General features: G+C 40.1%; 1 protein-coding gene across 1 annotated transcript in view; it reads left to right on the top strand.

Annotated features, from left to right (window-relative positions):
- LOC126282012 (myrosinase 1-like) overlaps positions 1–21,815 on the top strand; it is a 108,071-nt gene that overhangs the window by 79,672 nt on the left and 6,584 nt on the right. Inside the window, exons 8-10 of the mRNA XM_049981403.1 lie at positions 4,609–4,757; positions 15,275–15,409; positions 20,313–20,419. Coding sequence (XP_049837360.1) covers positions 4,609–4,757; positions 15,275–15,409; positions 20,313–20,419 — 391 coding nt within the window. The remainder of the gene's footprint in view (positions 1–4,608; positions 4,758–15,274; positions 15,410–20,312; positions 20,420–21,815) is intronic.

Raw genomic sequence — 21,815 nt, 5'->3', positions numbered from 1 at the left:
CAGATATGGTGCTATGTCAGGCGAATAAGGTGAATAGTCTAACAATGAGCTGGTGTATTTCGCCTTTCCAGGGATTTTCGCACGTAATTTGAATATAGCTTGGGGTACCGTATACACTTTATTTCGTCAAATTCGGATCCCGGAAAAAGAAGCTATCCCTTATTGTTATGAAAAATGTATGTATATCACACATCTTCTCTGAAACCACTGCACCGATATCAGCTAAATATGCCACACGTATCACTTATTGTCTGGAAAGAATTGAGGTTGAGGTAGGAAAGACCCACCTAAGAACGGGTGGATGTTGGGGTGGAAAAGGAATGTAGGCCATGAAGCACGAATGCCCAGATTTTATTCATCCAGTATTTGATACGAGAGAATCTAGTGACTGACGCGAACTTCAGAATGTGTATACTATAAGATACGTATTGGTTTTGAAGAATATTACGAGAAATAGGAAAAATAAATACTCTTTGACTTTTCAGCTTCCTCAAATTTGGGATATCGTTTTTATTGGTTGCCATGTGGCACATGATACGCTTCAAAGTATTGAATACAATGAATAATATTATACCTACAACTCAGTTATAGCTTGCATACCCTGAGGTCGAGATGACCCTGGCCTTCAGTTACATCCCACACTTCTATGCAGTAGATCAAGTAGCACAAATTTTTCTTCCTCCTAACTTTTATTACCACATTATCCATGCACTGCATGTATTTTTAATGCAAATCATGGCAAGGCTTGTTGTATCCATATTATTATCCACATAGTAGCCCACATCTTACCCTTACTTCCGTCTGTCTGTAACCCAGATCTTCGATTACCTGTTAAGTCTATAAACCTTTCAAATGTTTTTTTTAGCAGGTAAACCTCTTTTGAAGATTGACTTTCTCTACATTTTTATGTTGCATGTAACGTTCTATTATTGTCTTTGTTATGTACTTGGTCTTTTTAAGGTTTTAGGCAACTTTCTGCTCATTATGGAAACACCATTGACAAATTTTATATCAGCTTTACAAACTGTAATAACTAATTTTTTTTCATCACTTAGGTAAATTCGCACATTAGCTTAGCACAGTTAAGACTTTCATGAGATGTATCATGCCTTACCACAGCTTACGTTATTATTATGTTAACACTTTAATATATCTGTTAAAAATCTTTCCACATTATCTAATGTTGGTCTGTAGTTAGTATTGCTATCTTTCTGCCTCTGGTATGCTCCGTCTCTGTTCCTGCATTACATATTATTATATAAGAGAGTGTTGCCACCTGATGGTACTCTGAAGCATATCTAGTTCTGACATCTCTCTAGCAGTAGCGGACTGATTGTCAATGTACCCACATTCGACAGCAGGGTATGTGCTCTATCTGATGTATTTGATAACTTTGTGCATTGCTGATACAGTTATGGCTTTTAGTTTAGTGTCCTTTCTGTGAGGTAAACTTTGTAGTAGTCTATGATTGTGGAGTTACCATAAACATTTGAGCGGCTTCTGTTACGAAATGTTGTTAATTCCACAGTTTATTTCCATGTTTTCAATGACCAGATGGCAATATGCCACATGAAGGGGCTTTATAATTCACATAACTCAGTCAAAGTTTTATAGAAATTATGAACCTTCTAATACATTGGTAACACAGCTCTGAAGATGACAATACAGCATTTCAGAATCTATTAATCAGAATATGTATCAACTGTTATCTGTGTGGTGAGACTTCTATTTTATAAGCCTATTTACATTGGTATAGAGGTCATTCTCCTTCAGAGAATGTCAGGTAATTACTATCTTCAGTATGTTTAATCCATACCACCACATTATTTAACAGCATGATTCGTTGATGCACGATCCTTTCCGTGCTCCTCTGTATGCACTGCTCAGTATAAACATTAGCATGGAGATGAGTTGCGCATTCAGACAGCTTTAGAGGGGGTAGCATGTGGAGCACTTCATGAGCCATACTTACGCATGAGGGCAGCTGATGTTATAGTACATACAGCAGTTCACTTACTCAGCATCACTCATCATAGCAAAGTTATTGTTATGCTAGGGCATTCTAAGATAACAGCTAGTGTAGATAATAGAGTGGCAGCCTATGTTGTGGCTGTTATTGATGTTAAGGTGGCCTGGCTAACTATGAACACTCAAAATATTTAGTACGCAAATAAAACAACGTCAATTTTTTCACAACTAGCTGTTACCCCTGGCTGCATTCACATATCAGTAGTTCTGTTATACGGAGTGATGGTGAGTGATTAAACTACTGCACATGCAATAACGCCAGCTGGGTAAGCATAGCTTGTGATGTGCTCTCCACTCTCACCTCCACTAAGCTGTCCCTACGCACGATCATGTGCAGCATCACTGTCCAGCGGAGGAACACGGGCAGAAACGTGTATCTGTGCAACGTGCTATTGACGTGGCTGTACATTATACAACGTGTACATTAAGCAAAAAATGAAACATATTAAAGAATATATAAGCATTCTATTCATTAGTTTGAATCGTATCATATAGAATGTATCATGTAGCATGTATTGACAGCATTTCGACGAAAAGTTCAAAAGTCAAAGAGTAAATATTTTTTTAGAACACTGTCACTCCCTAATTCGCGTAATAATCATCAAAACAATAACTATCTTGTACTACACACTGTTTAAAGTAGCTAGTTTTTCGTGAACTTTCAAACTATCTCGTTACCAAAACTTCGTCGAAATCAGTTCAGAGGGGTCAGTAAAAATCAATTTAAATATATTGCATTAATGGGAAGTTCCCATGTACAGTATATCAGTGCTTATGACGTCATATCTCCAGAACTATGGGTCGTACAAATACATAATTTTGCAAGTACATTCAGTGGTATATGTGAACACTGTCTGCAGTATTTCTTGCGAATGCAGTTAGTAATAAAGGAGTAATAAATTTAAACCTCATGCCTAATGCGAAAATGAACAGCGAAAATGTAGTAAGCGATAAACATTTATCTTGTCATCATTTTGTGGGGGGGTTTGTCAGCAAGAAAACGTTTCGTAAGGGGAATCATGAGTGAAGTTTATTCAAAGTCACTAACTGCTATCCTTCTCAAATACTGGGTGAATAACATCTGAGTATCCACGTGTCGTGGAGTAGACTTCTTTTCCACCCCCATCCTACCTCTTTGATAGGTACCTGGTTCTTACCCCAATGGCGACTGTTTCCAAGGAGTCAGTGGTACGTGTACCACCTTTGGTTGAAATAGGTCTAATTGTTTCGGAGGAGATGTGGGACATGCATAGACTTTTATAAAATGTATGGCTATCTTTTCTGTTCAGATGTCCGATTTTAATGAAATAAACCTTAAACACTGCTTCAAGCTATACTGAAGTTACCTGCGAAAGACCCATGAAAATTCGACTAGCATTTTGGACATTTGCCTATTCAAATAAACGGACAGACAGACGAGAAGGTTTGAGTAAGACTCCGCATCACGATATCTTTTATCTGTGATCAGATTTTGATGATCTAATGCCCGTGAGCTCCTTCTTCTGCTGAGATGTGAAAGACGTGGGCGATGCACAGCGCTCTGCCAGCGGGAGGATCGACACATAGTGTCGATATGGCAGATTGTGAGTTGTTATATGGAAAACGCGTTTCTGGTTCTATGAGTATGTTTGAATTTTTCCTTTTGTATGCATGAGGAATGTGCGCTGAAAGACTGACCACGTCTTCCACTGGCGGGTGCATCACAGTATAGAATCCTTCGGGCAGTTTTATGTTTTTATTTTCTCTTGGTTCTTCACTTGCAGTTTGACGTTAAATGACAGAAGGTAAAGGACTTGTACAATTAATGGAGAAAATTTAGGTTTACGTATAAACTTCTCCTGTGCGAAAAATATAAGAAAGCTTTCACAGCCTTGGTCCCTTGCATTGCGTTTAAGTAGCGAAAAATTGTCATTCAGAGGAACAATACCTTCTGGTGTCTTTAGAAATTAAATCTTTCATAACGAATTAATGATAACGTTATCTATGGTCATCTATCGATATTTCTGTTAATTGGTGCAGTCTGAAACATGTGTTAGGCTTAAACATAAAAAAGAACACATAACGAGGAAGTTAATAAAGATATTTAACCTGAGATGGCAAAGATGAAGTAGTTATTGGCAAATTACATATGCCTTTCAGTTTTCAAAATTATTTGGCACAGGAGAGTTCAGTTTTTTCGCATCTTCTTATAGACTGATTGTCTGCTAGTAATGATACTTCCACAACCGTGAGATTCATTTTAAGTAGATTCGTAACGATGGTGGGTCTTCAATTCATCATCATGGAAATCTGGTTGCCATACAACTCTACGGGTCCACGACCTCCTCAAACAAAATAGTGAAATATTACATACGATACTCATGAAATTGTACAGTTCCCTTCCCGCTGGATTTAGAAATATATTACCACGACTAAAAACTAATGGCAGCATAACGGCTTGGAGTAAGATGTTGATAAATTTCGCGGTATGTTGTGCATTATCAATCACCATGGATTTTCTCTCGTACTTGTGTTAGAGGTCTTCTTGTATTATAAGATACTGGTACATCTTGAAGAAACTGTGAGGGTAATATTTTTCAGGAACGTCGGACTTCTTCGGTCTCAATCACTACTCGACGGTGCTCGCTACATCTGGAGAGACTGGCAGCGTTCCGTCCAAGGAACACGACTCAGGCGTCATTAGCTACGGTGACGACTCTTATCCTCAAGGATCCGCTAGCTTTGTCAGGGTAATTCCACATTTATTCTAATCAAAATGTCGTTCCATATTTTGCTTAGAACAGAAATATATTCTTGGTGTTACCAAGTCTCGACGGAAAAATGTTTACTAGCCTGGAAGACATGCAATAATTGTTTAAACAACTTACGGATGGGTAATGTTATCGACAGTTGCTGATATTTCAACGTGTGGAGTAGGTACAAATCACCGTGAGTTTGCTTCCTAGAAGTAGCATGTCTCAACCACCAACGTCCTTCCTCCTGACCGATATATCATAGTGAGGTGAATATGTAAATGGGCTGAACTGAGATGTGCTAAAAATCTGAGGCAATTTTCAGCACTATGAAGCCAATGACTAAAAGTGTCGTCAGCATGTCTGGAAAATCAAACCAGGTAAGTTTCAACGCTGCCAGCTCCTGGGCACTTTTCTCAAAATACTCCATAAAAAGATTCGCAAGAATAGGTAACAGAGAAGGGGGTCGAAACTCCACCCGTCCGCTCGTAGTACAGGTAATTGTATGAATCGTTAGTGCAAATCAGTACGTACCGAATCATGTCAGTTCAACATCAAACCTAACCTCAGGAAATCTTAATGAACTCGACAGGGAAATGCAAGTGAAGAGCAGCACGAATGTTCAGCAGTATCACCCAGGGGTGGAGCGGCACAGTAAGAGACTCATGATAGTATCTTGCGACAAATATCATTTCTTCAGGAGGATGTCAGTCTTCCTCTCCATTTTCTCATCTCAGCACTGAGTCTGTGATTCGGTGAATCAGATAATAAACAACAGCATCTTCTGGACATAAAATCTCTATTCCAGAGCAACCGTAACACTACCCTTGTTCGCAGGCAAGACAAGCGTTTCAGATCTACACTTAGAGAACGTAAAACAGGTTGACTGGTGCTGTAATATTTCTTTTGGACGAATGTATCCTCCTAAAATCACGAATAACGTCTTTCTTAACCTCCTCAAAAGCGCTGAATTCTATTAAGTTGAGTATTTGATACCCCGGGAGAAGTTCAAGTTTCACATGAAATGGTTAACTGCAACTTAAAGCTCTACTTGTTTACAAAAACTGCAGTAAGAATCTCTGAAATAATGTTAGAACAAAGGATTTGCTGATATATTAAAATGGTTCAGGTATTTTGATAATAATATGAACATTATTTAATTACTTTGTTTATTAGTATGGGACATATAAATTTTTTTCTTTTATTTTCGATAGAAAGAAATTATGACTAGTGTTTAGCAAGCCGTTGATGAATATCTGATGAGAGAGAGACCTTGGGTGGGGAGAGCATTCCACATTATTTACATCAAAGGAACTGTCCCAGATTTCATCTCTATCAGTTTAAGGAAACGACAGAATGTTTTCACAATCGGTAGTAGGAAATAAACCACGTCTCCAGGAATGCGAGTCAACAGCATATCATCGAGCTAAGCTCACCGGGCGCAAAATTATTCACTCCAGTACAAGCGCACCGATGAATCATTAATTCTTTACAGATGGCGCAACAATAGTGTCACTTGCTCAACCGCACAGATACTGCCTCTACTTGAGCGTAAGGCACTAGCAATCAATGAGACGTTTAAGTTTCGAGCGGACATCGTAACATTACATAGGAAAGTGTAAGGAGATGACAGTGTACCAAAAAAAGTGGAATCGTTTTTGGCTGTGTCTATGGCCATATGGCTTGTCACGTATGGCGGACTGTTCACCCTGTTTACAAGCTGTGGAATAAGACGAAACACGACGTCAGGATTGGGGTCGGAAGAAAATCCTGACTGAGAGTGGTGAGAGACGCTTTTCACGGCATATGAATCAAAATTGCTTCCAAACCCAACAGAAATTGCTGTCGGCACTAAATGAAGGTCCATTCTAAGTGTTCACGAGAGAACAATGGGACGGGTTCCGCATTCAATGAACAACTGGAGTCCATCACCTCGTAAAAGTCCATTGCTCATCCAGGCAAATAAAGGCGTTAACAGCTACGTTCTTCTGGCTGGTTTTAAGGACACTTCTCCACCTTAAAACATCTTGATTGTTCTGGAGAATCTCCTGACTTGAACCCCATTGTAAGTCTGTGGAACATGTTGGAACAGCGGATAAATCGCCGACGTGAACAGCCCGGCAATTTGTTGCAATTGCGCGATCGGATCCTCAGCGACTGGCTTGGCCCGAGTGGCTTAATGATTTAACCTTGATGCGATGTACCTGCACAGCCTTGTGAGCTAACTTCCTAAACGAATCCATGTGCTTATCAAGACCAACGGTGGAATTGCGCAGTATTAAATGAAGGACCTATATCAATAGTGGTACAAGTCCATTACCTCCACTTTCATGTTTATAATGCTTACGTGGTCTAGGCGTAGCGTATTTGATTCATAATCAAAACGTCTTCGGTCCCGGGTTCGATCCCCGCCACTGCCTAAATTTTGATAAATAATCAGCATTGGCGGCCGAAGACTTCCGGCATAAGAAGTCAGCCTCATTCTGCCAACGGCCTTGTCAAAGAGGGCGCAGGAGCGGATGGAGGTTTAGGGCACTCTCTTGTCCTAGGGGTCGGAAATTGCCCCTAAAGGCGGAAGAATCAGCAATGATCAACGACATGAGGATGCAGAAGGCAATGGAAACCACTGCATTAAAGACACGTAACGTGTATCCAAAGGACATCTGGCCTGTAGTTGAAGAAGTGTCATGATGATCTCTCCATTGGCAAAAGATTCCGGTATAATCCCCCATTCGGATCTCCGAGAGGGGACTGCGAAGGGGGAGGTTACCATGAGAAAAAGATTGAATAATCAACGAAAGGATAATGATCTAAGAGTCGCTGCGTTTAATGTCAGAAGCTTGAACGTGGTAGGGAAGCAAGAAAATCTGAAAGGGGAAATGCAAAGGCTCAATATAGATATAGTAGGGGTCAGTGAAGTGAAGTGGAAGGAAGACAAGGATTTCTGGTCAGATGAGTATCGGATAATATCAACAGCAGCAGAAAATGGTATAACCGGTGTAAGATTCGTTATAAATAGGAAGGTAGGGCATAGGGTGTGTTACTGTGAACACTTCAGTGACCGGGTTGTTCTAATCAGAATCGACAGCAGACCAACACCGACAACGATAGTTCAGGTATACATGCCGACGTCGCAAGCTGAAGATGAACAGATAGAGAAAGCGTATGAGGATATTGAAAGGGTAATGCAGTATGTAAAGGGGGACGAAAATCTAATAGTCGTGGGCGACTGGAATGCAGTTGTAGGGGAAGGAGTAGAAGAAAAGGTTACAGGAGAAAATGGGCTTGGGACAAGGAATGAAAGAGGAGAAAGACCAATTGAGTTCTGTAACAAGTTTCAACTAGTAATAGCGAATACCCTGTTCAAGAATCACAAGAGGAGGAGGTATACTTCGAAAAGGCCGGGAGGTACGGGAAGATTTCAATTAGATTACATCATGGTCAGACAAAGATTCCGAAATCAGATAATGGATTGTAAGGCGAACCAAGGAGCAGATATAGACTCAGATCACAATATAGTAGTGATGAAGAGTAGGCTGAAGTTCAAGACATTAGTCAGGGAGAATCAATACGCAAAGAAGTGGGATATAGAAGTTCTAAGGAATAACGAGATACGTTAGAAGTTCTCTAACGCTATAGATACAGCAATAAGGAATAGAGCAGTAGGTAGCACAGTTGAAGAGGAATGGACATCTCTAAAAAGGGCCATCACAGAAGTTGGGAAGGAAAACATAGGTACAAAGAAGGCAGCTGCGAAGAAACCATGGCTAACAGAAGATATACTTCAGTTGATTGATGAAAGGAGGAAGTACAAACATGTTCCGGGAAAATCAGGAATACAGAAATACAAGTCGCTGAGGAATGAAATAAGTAGGAAGTGCAGGGAAGCTAAGAGGAAATGGCTGCAGGAAAAATGTGAAGACATCGAAAAAGATATGATTGTCGGAAGGACAGACTCGGCATACAGGAAAGTCAAAACAACCTTTGGTGACATTAAAAGCAACGGTGGTAACATTAAGAGTGCAACGAGAATTCCACTGTTAAATGCAGAGGAGAGAGTAGATAGGTGGAAAGAATACATTGAAAGCCTCTATGAGGGTGAAGATTTGTCTGATGTGATAGAAGAAGAAACAGGAGTCGATTTAGAAGAGATAGGGGATCCAGTATTAGAATCGGAATTTAAAAGAGCTTTGGAGGACTAACGGTCAAATAAGGCAGAAGGGATAGATAACATTCCATCAGAATTTTTAAACTCATTAGGGGAAGTGGCAACAAAATGACTATTCACGTTGGTATGTAGAATATATGAGTCTGGCGAAATACCATCTGACTTTCGGAAAAGCATCATCCACACAATTCCGAAGACGGCAAGAGAATTATCGCACAATCAGCTTAACAGCTCATGCATCGAAGCTGCTTACAAGAATAATATACAGAAGAATGGAAAAGAAAATTGAGAACGCGCTAGGTGACGATCAGTTTGGCTTTAGGAAAAGTAAAGGCACGAGAGAGGCAATTCTGACGTTACGGCTAATAATGGAGACAAGGCTAAAGAAAAATCAAGACACGTTCATAGGATTTGTCGACCTGGAAAAAGCGTTCGACAGTATAAAATGGTGCAAGCTGTTCGAGATTCTGAAAAAAGTTGGGGTAAGCTATAGGGAGAGACGGGTCATATATAATATGTACAACAACCAAGAGGGAATAATAAGAGTGGACGAGCAAGAACGACCTGCTCGTATTAAGAAGGGTGTAAGACAAAGCTGTAGCCTTTCGCCCCTACTCTTCAATCTGTACATCGAGGAAGCAATGATGGAAATAATAGAAAGGTTCAGGAGTGGAATTAAAATGCAAGGTGAAAGGGTATCAAAGATACGATTCGCTGATGATATTGCTATCCTGAGTGAAAGTGAAGAAGAATTAAATGATCTGATGAACGGAATGAACAGTGTAATAAGTACACAGTATGGTTTGAGAGTAAATCGGAGAAAGACGAAGGTAATGAGAAGTAGTAGAAATGAGAACAGCGAGAAACTTATCAGGATTGATGGTCACGAAGTCAATGAAGTTAAGGAATTCTGCTACCTAGGCAGTAACATAACCAATGACGGACGGAGCAAGGAGGACATTAAAAGCAGACTCGCTATGGCAAAAAAGGCATTTCTGGCCAAGAGAAGTCAACTAATATCAAATACCGGCCTTAATTTGAGGAAGAAATTCCTGAGGATGTACGTCTGGAGTACAGCATTGTATGGTAGTGAAACATGGACTGTGGGAAAACCGGAACAGAAGAGAATCGAAGCATTTGAGATGTGGTGCTATAGACGAATGTTGAAAATTAGGTGGACTGATAAGGTAAGGAATGAGGAGGTTCTACGCAGAATCGGAGAGGAAAGGAATATATGGAAAACACTGATCAGGAGAAGGGACAGGATGATAGGACATCTGCTAAGACATGAGGGAATGTCTTCCATGGTACTAGAGGGAACTGTAGAGGGCAAAAACTGTAGAGGAAGAGAGAGATTGGAATACGTCAAGCAAGTAATTGAGGACGTAGGTTGCAAGTGCTGCTCTGAGATGAAGAGGTTAGCACAGGAAAGGAATTCGTGGCGGGCCGCATCAAACCAGTCAGTAGACTGATGACCAAAAAAAAAAGCTTCTGAAATTAATGATCCAAACAAACAGAAAGAAAGGTTTATCTCTAGCAAGAAGCCATATGCTTGAATATTTCTGGTATCTCAACTGCAGATTTTTCTGCGCTTATTTAATTTTAGGACTCTGTATCTCAAAATGGAAACAAATGGACTTGTACCAGTATTGAAATAAGCCCTTCAAATGATGCTTTTAATTATTTCTCTAGAGGTAACTAATGTCTTGGCTGGTGAGCTTATTTTATCGTGTTAGACTCTCTTACTGTCTTTCACGGTGGCTGCGATGGATCTGTTAGGCGCAAGAGCTCTGAAAACCGGCCACCGATTAGCAAATATTATCTTTACATAACTACAAAACCAGATCCGACATGTCTGTCATCTTGGCTGTATCTACACGTGGAAACTGAATGTATGTCCTCCTCCTTCCCCATTTAAATCATGTGACTCGTGTAGAAACCTGCATTCAAGACACGACTAAATCTTTTCTTGCTATCGCCTGCGTAGCTTTCTTTTCATACAACATTTCACTTTCCTTCTACCCAACTGCGAACCAGTACGTCACACTCTCAACACTACCTTAGTTTTCGCTTCCCTACACATTTCTGTTTTTCCCTTCAATCTTATCTGCTAATTTTGCGCCATTACTTTTCACACTTTTCTTGACTAAGAGACTTTTTCCTCAATTTTAGTTGCTTCTACTTTGCTGGCATGCGCTTCTGTTGGTATACCATTTCTCCTTGTCGTCAAGAACACAATGTTGAGAGAAAATTACTTGATAGTCTTTAGCTAACTGTGATCATCTGAAGACCCCGAAGAAGATCCTATCAGAGGGGTCGAAACGCCAATAGAGTAGAAGTAATTGAAAAGGAACATGATGCGGCCTAAGTACCTAGAAGATTTTGCCTTCAGTCACTTAAGACAATGTTTATAAAACTGATAACACAGTACTACGCATATCTTAAGATATTTTTATTATATACCGTTGATATCCTATGGGCACAGCTATGTTAACTCTCTGTTGTTGTCTGGTTAGGGTACAGAATTTTATAACTAACCTTTCTCTAATTGAGCCTGTGTAGACCATTCACAGTAAAGTTCAGAGTGTGCGCTGGGGAATTTGCTTTGCTAGTAGTGTTAATGTCGCGACTGGCCGTTAGCCGCCGGTATCAGAATGCATTACAGTGGTAGAGAGTCAACACTGGTCTCAATAAAGGGAGGAGACCTTTACTCGTGAAACTGTTTTATCAAGACAACAGCAATAGCGTTGCTGCTCTTCGAGAGTTCGCGTGTATAGGAGGAACAGAGAGAGGCCCTCTTTCCGCACCGGGATTAGAGAACATGACTCGGAGATTCGAATGAACTGGCGATTTGGGTACTGCTCCTGGGAGAGGCCAGTAGCCATTGGCGCCACAAGTAGTTGAAGAAGTTGCTGTCGCCATAGCTCACAATGCTGACCGTAATGTGCGATCTCCAGACAGTTCACGAGCTGTGTCATCACATCTGGACATTCCATGGTCCACTGTTTGATAAGTGCCGCGAACAATTGTAAAATAATATTTCCAATGTGGTTCCAGGCTTACATGGAACCACATGGTCATCACACTGAGCAATGATTGTAATATGGAACGTAAACATGGAACGGAAGTAAGAAGTATTAACCTATCATGCAGAAATTGAAATGTGTTTCATTCAGTGGTTTATTCGTCATTTCCCTTTCATACATCCTTACAAATGTTTCGACGTTGGTTCATTGCGCTACGAGCACTCGTTTTTCAAAAAACAAAATTTTAATTACCACAACAATGTATATAGAATGAGATTTTCACTCTGCAGCGGAGTGTGCGCTAATATGAAACTTTCTGGCAGATTGAAACTATGTGCCGGACCGAGACTCGAACTCGGGACCTTTGACTTTCGCTAGCAAGTGCTCTACCAACTGAGCTACCCAAGCACGACTCACGCACCGCAATGTTCGCAAGAGAGCTTCTGTAAAGTTTGGAAGGTAGGAGACGAGATACTGGCAGAAGTAAAGCTGTGAGGACGGAGCGTGAGTCGTGCTTGGGTAGCTCAGTTGCTGAGCGCTTGCCCGCGAAAGGCGAAGGTCCCGAGTTCGAGTTTCGGTCCGGCACACAGTTTTTATCTGCCAGAAAATTTCGACACTGTGTATAATAGAGTGTCAAGTCGTTAATATCTTGCCAGGTTAAACGAACTCATATATAAGCAGCACCAAGTGTTAAGATTTTGTGTGTTTGTATGGATGTTATATGTATCAATTACAAAAAAAGTTACACCTTCCAAGTACAACGTATATCAAACACAAAAGTAAATCGAAATATAGCAGTACATTGGTTCTCAGGTTATTCATCAGTTCTAAGACTTTTGGGACTATTTTCCAGCCAATTTTCGTGACAGTATGCATGTGCAGTTCCTCTCTGATGTGCGTTCTGCCCTGTTTTATGTCCCTGCCCCACCTACTACTTTTTAAGAAGGAATTCTACAACTGCTACAAGAAATCAACGATACCACAACTTAATCTAAATATCTCTCTTAATCGCAATTCGAAAGACATATTAGTAATACAGGATGATATGGGTATAAGTGCAGATCTTGTGATGATTGGTACATTAATATGTACCCACTTCATTGTCTTAGTTCTTTTTTTCTCTGTGTCCAACAGTATTCCCGCAAACAACTCACCTAATTTACTGCCTGCTGTTTTCTGCATGGTCGTAACTGCTCCATTGAGTGGACTACGCATTTCAGTATAGATTAACCGTTTTACCTCCACGTGTCCACACTTGTTCACCTGACCTGCTACCCAGAGGAAAATAAGGATTAATAGTTTGGTCTCGTCACACGTACTTGCATGTACTCACCAACCTAAAAACGTAATATTCCTTATATCTATAATTGTTAGTCTGCAAATGAAGCAAATACTGAAGTAATGTACAGTAAAAAGCCCCCAGCTAGCAATGACAATTTCGGCACTTATATCTCTAACTTATTGATCGTCTAGATGCTCTAGACTTTTCAAAGATTACCGTGCATTGCTTCATAAATGAGTTTCATTCTATTTACATAAACCGAGTTTTTTTTCTCATGAGTGGAAACAAATAGGAACATGTGGTTTATTTTGAAATTCACGTGCACTCGTTGTGAGTGCACGACAAAAATAGCAGTACGGTACTGCAGCAGTGGCGAGAGTGAGAAGTGGTTTTGATGGTATAATGGAGACGTTTCTATTACAGGGTCATCATGTAAACATTCGTTTTCTCTATTAGCGTTGTGTGAAGCCGACTGAAAACCATCGTCAGTTGAGTGAAACATAGGCTGATAATGATAAGAATGTTCGTGGGTGTGGAAGTTCAGAGAAGCCAGAACATCATGTGACAACAAACCAAAACGATATCGACCTCGCAACCGCCGGTGTGGCGAAATGGTCGACTCACTGGAGAAAGTTGTCTTGATGAATCGCTGAATGAGTGTTGCACTCATCGACAAGGAACTTACCATTTCCGTGTGATCGGTGCGCGCAATGCATCAGAAAGATCTGGAAACGAGAATGGTGTTCTTCAGGTGAGTACCACGAATACTGAGGAATGATGAGAAGGCTGTACTTATGGGATACGGTCAGTCCATATTGACGCGTCGTGATGGCATGAATCAGACTTTCTTTTCATGGATTTTAACAACGGATGAGCCAATCCTGAAATGAAGCACCAGTCAGAGTAATGAAAGCACACATGTGCACACACACAGACACACACACACACACACACACACACACACACACACACACACACACACACACACACACACACACACACTCAAACTGTCACGAAGAAAAATTCGGGTTATCTCCAAAGCTGAAAATGGAGATAGCCACCTTCTTCGACAGGCTTGGGGTAGTCCAAAGTCACTGTATTCCAAAGGGCACTACGGCACATCCCACCAAGTCGTTTTTAGGTACACGCTACTTCCAGTATGGCCTACAAAACGGTCGGAAAACGCTGCCCATGAGGCGTTCCACCAAAAAGCCGCCCCAGCGCGTCGGGCGAACGCGACGCTACAGTTTCTTCGTGACAACTTTGAAGTATTTTTCATGCTTACTACTCATCTGGCCTGGCTTATAGGGACTTTTGCCTCTTTCCAAAGATAAAGACACTCTCCGTGGTCGCACATTCAAGAGTCGTGCCGCTGTTCAATCAGCGATTTTACAGTGGTCAAACCAGAGACGTAAAAAACCGTTCACAGCGACTGTGGGAGCATGGCGTCGACGTTGTGGAAAATATGCGCGGCAATGTTACGTCGGGAATTGATCTTAGTTACGTAGTTATCGTGTGGTTAGTACTTGAGACAAAAACTCGTGATATTAAACTGAGATGCACCTCGTATATCTTCATTTGTTCAGGTACACTCAGGGGAGTATTTGTGGTAGACGACGTATTTCTTAACTTACTCTAGAGAGCCTCATACTCCACATTTTAATAGTTAAGCACTACACAGAAGAAACAGCGAGGTGGTGGTTTTCACTGAACTGTTCCAGTAAACAGCCCAAGGGTGTATTTTTACAGAGCAGAGAATAACTGACAGTAGCGCAGACGTACTGAAGCACAGTAAGCTATTTGTCATTAGGGAAAGTGGAAACTACCTACTGTAACTTTTCACGTCAATTACGCATTCTGGGCTGCACTATTTCTCGTTCTTAAGCTGATGTCTATGTTATAGAGCGAGTCCTCCTACAAGAATGTTCAGTTGACCGTAACAACTGCTTGTCTGCTCCTGTAATTGCTCCCACTAAATAAAGCCATTTTCCTGATATCTTGAACGAAAACGATATAAATATTTCTCTCACTCCAACAGGTAATCCCATGGGGATTCCGCAAACTTCTCAACTGGATTGCAACTGAATACCCAGGCTATCCCATAATCGTGACAGAGAACGGCTACCCAGACTGGGGCGGTCTGGATGACAAAAATCGCACCAGCTACTACACGGTGAGTTGACAGCACATCTATCGTTAGTTCGTTTAACATCTGACGATGTTGTTGCAAACAAGAAGAACGGGTGTGCTGAAATTTTTTCACATATAAATAACAATGTGACAGTCAGTACTCAAGAATTTATTATAAAATACGACGTTGTTGTTGTTGTGGTCTTCAGTTTTGAGACTGGTTTGATGCAGCTCTCCATGCTTCTCTATCGTGTGCAAGCTTCTTCATCTCCCAGTACTTACTGCAACCTACGTCCTCCTGAATCTGTTCCTGTTATTGCTCTCACTAAATAGCGCCATTTTCCTGATCTCTTGAACGTAAACGATATAAATCTTTCTCTCACTCCAACAGGTAATCCCATGGGGATTCCGCAAACTTCTCAACTGGGTTGCAACTGAATACCCAGGCCATCCCATAATCGTGACAGAGAACGACTACCCAGACTTTAATCAATTTAGCTGATTGACTAAAGAAGTAAACTATTCGCATTATACTAACGAATTTTAGAGTACGTTTGTCCTATGCACAACTAAATAAATCCAATTTACGTTCTACCACACGCCACTAACCGGTCTTCAGTGGCCTGAAACACGTACAAATTTTCACTTAAATACAGATATTTTAAATTATATAGTGTGCCATTGTACTTGTAGTATACAAACATTCTTGTCCCTTGTTCTTTCTTGCCCAATGTACACGTTCTGTTACTTACAGTATGTTACTTTATTTCTGTGACAGCTGTTCTGCTTATGATACTCCTTCTGCGTACACCATTAGCAATTTCTGTCAGTACAGCGTACACAACTAAAACACACTTTGACACCAGTTATCATGTATGTTTACTGTAATCTACACAATTGTAGAATGTATTGATATGATTCCTATGGTTGAAGGTTTTATATTTGTGTATTGATGTGTGATAAACCCATTTCTTCCCTTTGGTTTGGTTTAGCAATGAGATGTTTATTTGAATTGGACGATTTTTCAGTTGCTTTCTCTCTATACCTTTTCCCACATGGAATTTCCCTTGCGTTAGGATAAGATAACTGTAATTTTTCATTCTGGCAATTTCCATATCTTAATCTATGTTTGCGTAGTGACGCATATGTTCTTTTAGTTTACAGTAAGGCTCAACACAATGATTAGTCGTGTATTCCAACACTTCAAAGATTCTTTATTTTTGAGTTCAAAATCCCTGCTTGTAATTTCTACAGTCAGCACTGTAGCTTTGGCTGTTGGTCTGTGCTTGCTCCTTAGAATTTACCTCTCTCGGGTAATGAATTGATTACATTTACTCTGAGTACATCATTGTTTTGTATGTTATGTAGGTACCTTCCCTCTTTAGAGTGTTTTTGACTTTTGTGTTAACTTACATAAATGTGACTTAGTTAACCTTGTATTTGTATTTTGTGATCAAGTATGTACATGTTGTCTTTGTGTATGATCTGCTGTGCTGAATTTTTACCGACGTATTTTTGTCCTATATTTCACAATTCCTCATACCTACTGTGTTCCATGCCCATTATTGACTAATTATGGTTTTAATGTTTACATCTTCTCCCATAATTTCTGTTGTTGAATTAAATAATATATATTCTAGTACACAGCGTGTGTCTCATTGTAGCGTTGTTTAGATATAGAGGATGATAGCATTTGAAGTGTAATATTGTTTTTGTGGCAGTGTTTTCTCAATAGGTTTGTATGTTGAATGAGCATTTGTTACTTCCCTCTTTCTTTTTTCTTTTTCTTGTTGCACGACTTATTTTTAGTAAATTTTGAGTGATTTTTGGTCATTGGGTATCTTGGGTATCTCCTGCAGTTTATTACTCCTTTCACTTGCATATTTGATATATTTGTGGTTGACTGCAGAATGTTGGTGGTTGTGGGTTTCTCAGTGTAGTATAATGTTTCATTTTGCCAATAAGTATGTATACAATGTCTTAAAGCTTCCTTTTAAATTTTTTTGGATCTTTGTTCGTAAACTTTGTTCACACCAACGTATACCTTGTCTATTGTGATACACTACTCTTTGGTTGTCATTACAGTTTCATTGCTGTTATCGGTTTCGTTAAGACAGTATTTTTAAAATCTGTTTTGTTTTCAGATTGTCGTGGTAGCTACTTGTATGTGGTTTTCTTATCCTTAAGTTTCTACTGAGCTTTTTTAAATTTAGTGACGTATTTTATTTATTCTCTTGAGAACCCCACATTTATCTCTTAGTTGTTTTGTTTATCTCCTTGTGTTGAAATGTGTACCCTTTCTAGTGTCAGTTTTCCAATTTTTAATTATTTATTATGCCACTCTGTTTAATTACTTTTTCATCCAACAGACATATACCTTTTCATGTAGGTCTGTCTTAAAGAATTTTATTAAGAATGGCTGAAAATGATGTCCCAGTAATGTTATTTTTGTATGACGATTTAATGCTCGCTTATTTTCAATTATTTGTGTCTTAATCTCATTTTCAGTTCGCTATACAGAGTGAGTCATTAACTATTGCCACCAAGAATAACTCCGAAAGAATGATAGTAGCTGTAAAGTTCGCGGGACAAATGTGGCATGAAACAACGGGGGCCATAATAAGATGTTGGTTTTTTGATGCTAGGTGGGGTCGCGTCAGAGATTCGATGGTCAACTTCGTTCTTTTAAATGGGATGCTGTAGCTTGGTGCTTATTTTCTGCTAGCGACTATCAAAACGAATCCAATGATGATTAACAGTAGGGTCTTTGAAGGTGAACGAGGGTCACAAAGGTGGCATGAACGTCCGTTTACAGAAGGTGTTCGAAGTGATGACGATTGGTATCAATGCAGTGCTGCAATCTTCTTGTCATGGACTGAGTGGTATTCCTTCTCACTTCGGCACTTATCGAAGCACATGCTCCGACAGTTCTTTCCCGTATATCGTGCAAATAGTAAATATTCACTGAATACGGCGTATCCATCTAACGGGCCAACGACATGTAAACACCATTCGAAGGTTTCGCAATACAACACTAATAGGAACGGTAAGACCAGCATTGTCTATTCAGGTGAATGTGAATGATATATTCATTCGAAGAACTAGTCGATGTGCTTCTCATTTACGGAGAATGCCAACGAAGCTCAGTGAGAGCTAGAGACTTATACGCTGAAAGGTATCCTCACATCTCATCCTACACGTCGTAAATTTAAATGTGTGTATAATAAACGGAGAACAACTGGATCTTTAAAGCATCGGAAACTTATCCGTCAAAGGAAAGTTACTTACGAGGAAACGGAAAGTGGTACTCTTGGCGCTGTGGTTAGAGATCATTGTTTTACTTCGAATCAAGTAGCAAGGAAACATGGCATGAGCCAGAGAAGTGTTGTTCGTGTTCAGCATCGCCATAAATATCACCCTTACCATATCAGTCTCCACCACGAATTAACTGGTATGAATTGTATGCGTCGCATTGAATTCTACCGATGGGATCAACTTCAGATTCAGATGGCTGATGCATTTATTAATTTGATTTTATTTACTGACGAGGCTACGTTCTCGAACCATGGAAATGTTAATTTGCATAACATGCATTACTGGGCAACTGAAAATCCTTGTTGGCTCCGGCAAGTTGCACACCAAAAGCAAGGAAGTGCCTATGAATGAGTAGCATTTGAGAAGTGACTAAATGCCAATCAAGGTGGCTTTCATTCCCAGTTGCTCATTACCTCACGTTATTTCACAGAAAATTTGTTTGATAGGAGATTACTTGTAAAAGTAATTAGTACTACATCATATATGCATTCAAAATTTTAAAATGTGTGCTACTGATTGCCAACAGATACCTAAATGACTGTCAGTTTTCATCAGTAAGCTTGCAGTAATTTACTTATGTGACAATGGAGGTCTTTTGTTATAAAAGGTATCTGAAAACATCAGACTAACCAAGTGTACCTTCAACACACAGACTTCACAAGCGTATTCGGAAGCAAATTTTGCGTGCAATAACCAAATAATTGAAGAAACAATACAGCTTTTCGCGAAAAGTATGAAATAGTACATAATTGATACATGTTAATATTTTAAACAGGTGTTTTTAACTCAGGTGTCTGTGCAGTGCCTGGTCTTATAACAGGCAGACAGGTTTAAGAAATGAAAAGCGGAAAAGAAAATAAGGATTAATTTTGCGGAAAACTTTCAAGTATTTACATAAATGCACGTTCTTTGTACTTAGAAAAAAAGAAAAAGAAAGCATGCCATTGCCGTCTTTCTGTGCAGAAAGGAATTTACTGAGTACTTTTTCACTTCTTGGTCTAGTACTTTCTAATAGCCCCAAGACAATGGCCACGACTTCCATCCGACAAAAATATTCCTTCTTCACATGCTAATAAAGGAACCTAACGCAGCTCTGGATACTCGCTTTCTTAGATGCGCCTAAAGGTATTTTCTTGCACCTTTATTAATATCATAAAATACAGCAAAGGATTGGGTAATAATGTAATTTATTCCGTCACATGCATGGATGGATCGAATGACATCTCAGTATCAAAACAGATATAGTCTGTTTCTGTGTCTTTCTTCTGAGTGTTATAATGTCAGTAACTCGATCTCTTAAGAGGGATTAGTAACTCCTGTTGACATTTAACATAAACGCACCATCATGAAAAAATTACCTGAAAAGTCTGTCAGCACGATCTAATAACACCGGAACTAAGCTACTTCAGAATCAGAATACAGCGGGTTATACACTGCTTCAACGACATATATCTAATGTATTTTATTAGCCATGATTTTTTACGAGAAAAATTGGCTGCAACATGAAAACATAAATCATTTTCGGATGATTATGCAAACAAAACTTAAAATTATTTTTACAATGTTGTCATTTTTCATGAAGCCAGAAACATAATGGGGAAGAGTAACCTTTGAAACATTTAACTTTTCAGAGTTACCTAGCAGAAATGTTGAAAGCAATCAACACTGATGGCAACAACGTAATTGGTTACACGGCCTGGAGTCTACTTGACAACCTGGAATGGTCCTCTGGCTTTACGTAAGTACTAAAATGTCTTTAGTACGGATTAATAGTAATCCTATTATCAAAGTGAATAGAATCGTTCAACCCGATAGAAGTGCAACCCTTCAGCAAATTGCTACAGGTCTCAATGCTGGGCGATCTACAAGTGTCGACGCGCAAACCATTCAACGAAATATCATCGATATGGGCTTTCGGAACCGAAGGCCCACTCGTATATTATTGATGACTGCGCGACACAAAGCTTTACGGCCCCGCCTGAGCCCTGCAACTCCAACATTGTGCTATTTATGACTGGAAACATGTTGGACAATCGGGCGAGTCTCATTTAAATCGTATCGAACGGATGGACGTGTGCGGGTATAGAACAATCTAGTGAATCCGTGGACCCTGCTTGTCAGCGTTGGACTTTTCAAGCCGGTGGAAGCTCTGTAGCGGTGTGCGGCGTTTGCACCTGGATGATGTGAGACGAATCTGACAGGTACGTAAGCATCCTGTATCATCACCTGCATCCCTTCATGTCCATTGTGCATTCCCACGGACTTGGGCAATTACAGCAGAACAATATGACACCGCACACGTCCAAAAACTGCTACAAAGAGGCACTAGGAACACTCTTCTGAGTTTAAAGACTTCGGCTGACCACCAGACTCCGCAGACCTGTACATTATTGGGCATCTCTGGGATGCCCTGCAACGTGCTGTCCATAAGTGACCTCTACTCCCTCGTATTCTAACGGATTTATGGACAGCCCTGCAGGACTAATGGTGTCAGTTCCCTCCAGCAACACTTCAGACATAAGTGGAGTCCATGTCAAGTCGTGTTGCGGCACTTCTGTGTGCTCGCGGGGGCCCTCCGCGATATTAGGCAGGTGTACTAGTTTCTCTGGCTCTTCAGTGGGTAACACAGAACAAATCCAAATATCAGACACCTGGACCTCATTGTCTCTGCTGTAATGATAATTTAGCACTATATGAAGTTCTACAATGGCAAGTGTTATACAATGGTAACATAAAGCTACTATGGAATCTTTTTATAACGAAATTTAATTTTCGGATGTACTCACACAGAGACTTGCTCAATACGTAATCAACTGCAGTGTCCAACAAGAGCATGTAGCATTAAATAAAGTCATACATACAGAATACAACACTACAATGTAATTTATAATATTTTTATTTTGCGCATCTCATGGTCCACTTTTCTAAACACCGCTTGTTTTCCTAGCAACAACCTACGCGCAGGCTGACACGTCGGAGGGATTACCACTGTCGCTCTCATTTTAACCCTCATTGGCTCATATAGCCTAGAGCTGTTGATTACCCACTTCCTACATTTTAATAACAACAGCTATTAGAGGCATAAATTTTAAACTTGAGTCGTACAGAGTGCAACTGTACGTGGCAGCTCCCTA

Source organism: Schistocerca gregaria, chromosome 7, assembly GCF_023897955.1.
Source record: "Schistocerca gregaria isolate iqSchGreg1 chromosome 7, iqSchGreg1.2, whole genome shotgun sequence".
Lineage (NCBI taxonomy): Eukaryota > Metazoa > Arthropoda > Insecta > Orthoptera > Acrididae > Schistocerca > Schistocerca gregaria.
The sequence above is the reverse complement of the archived record's forward strand: the minus strand, read 5'-3'. Positions and strand labels throughout refer to the sequence as shown.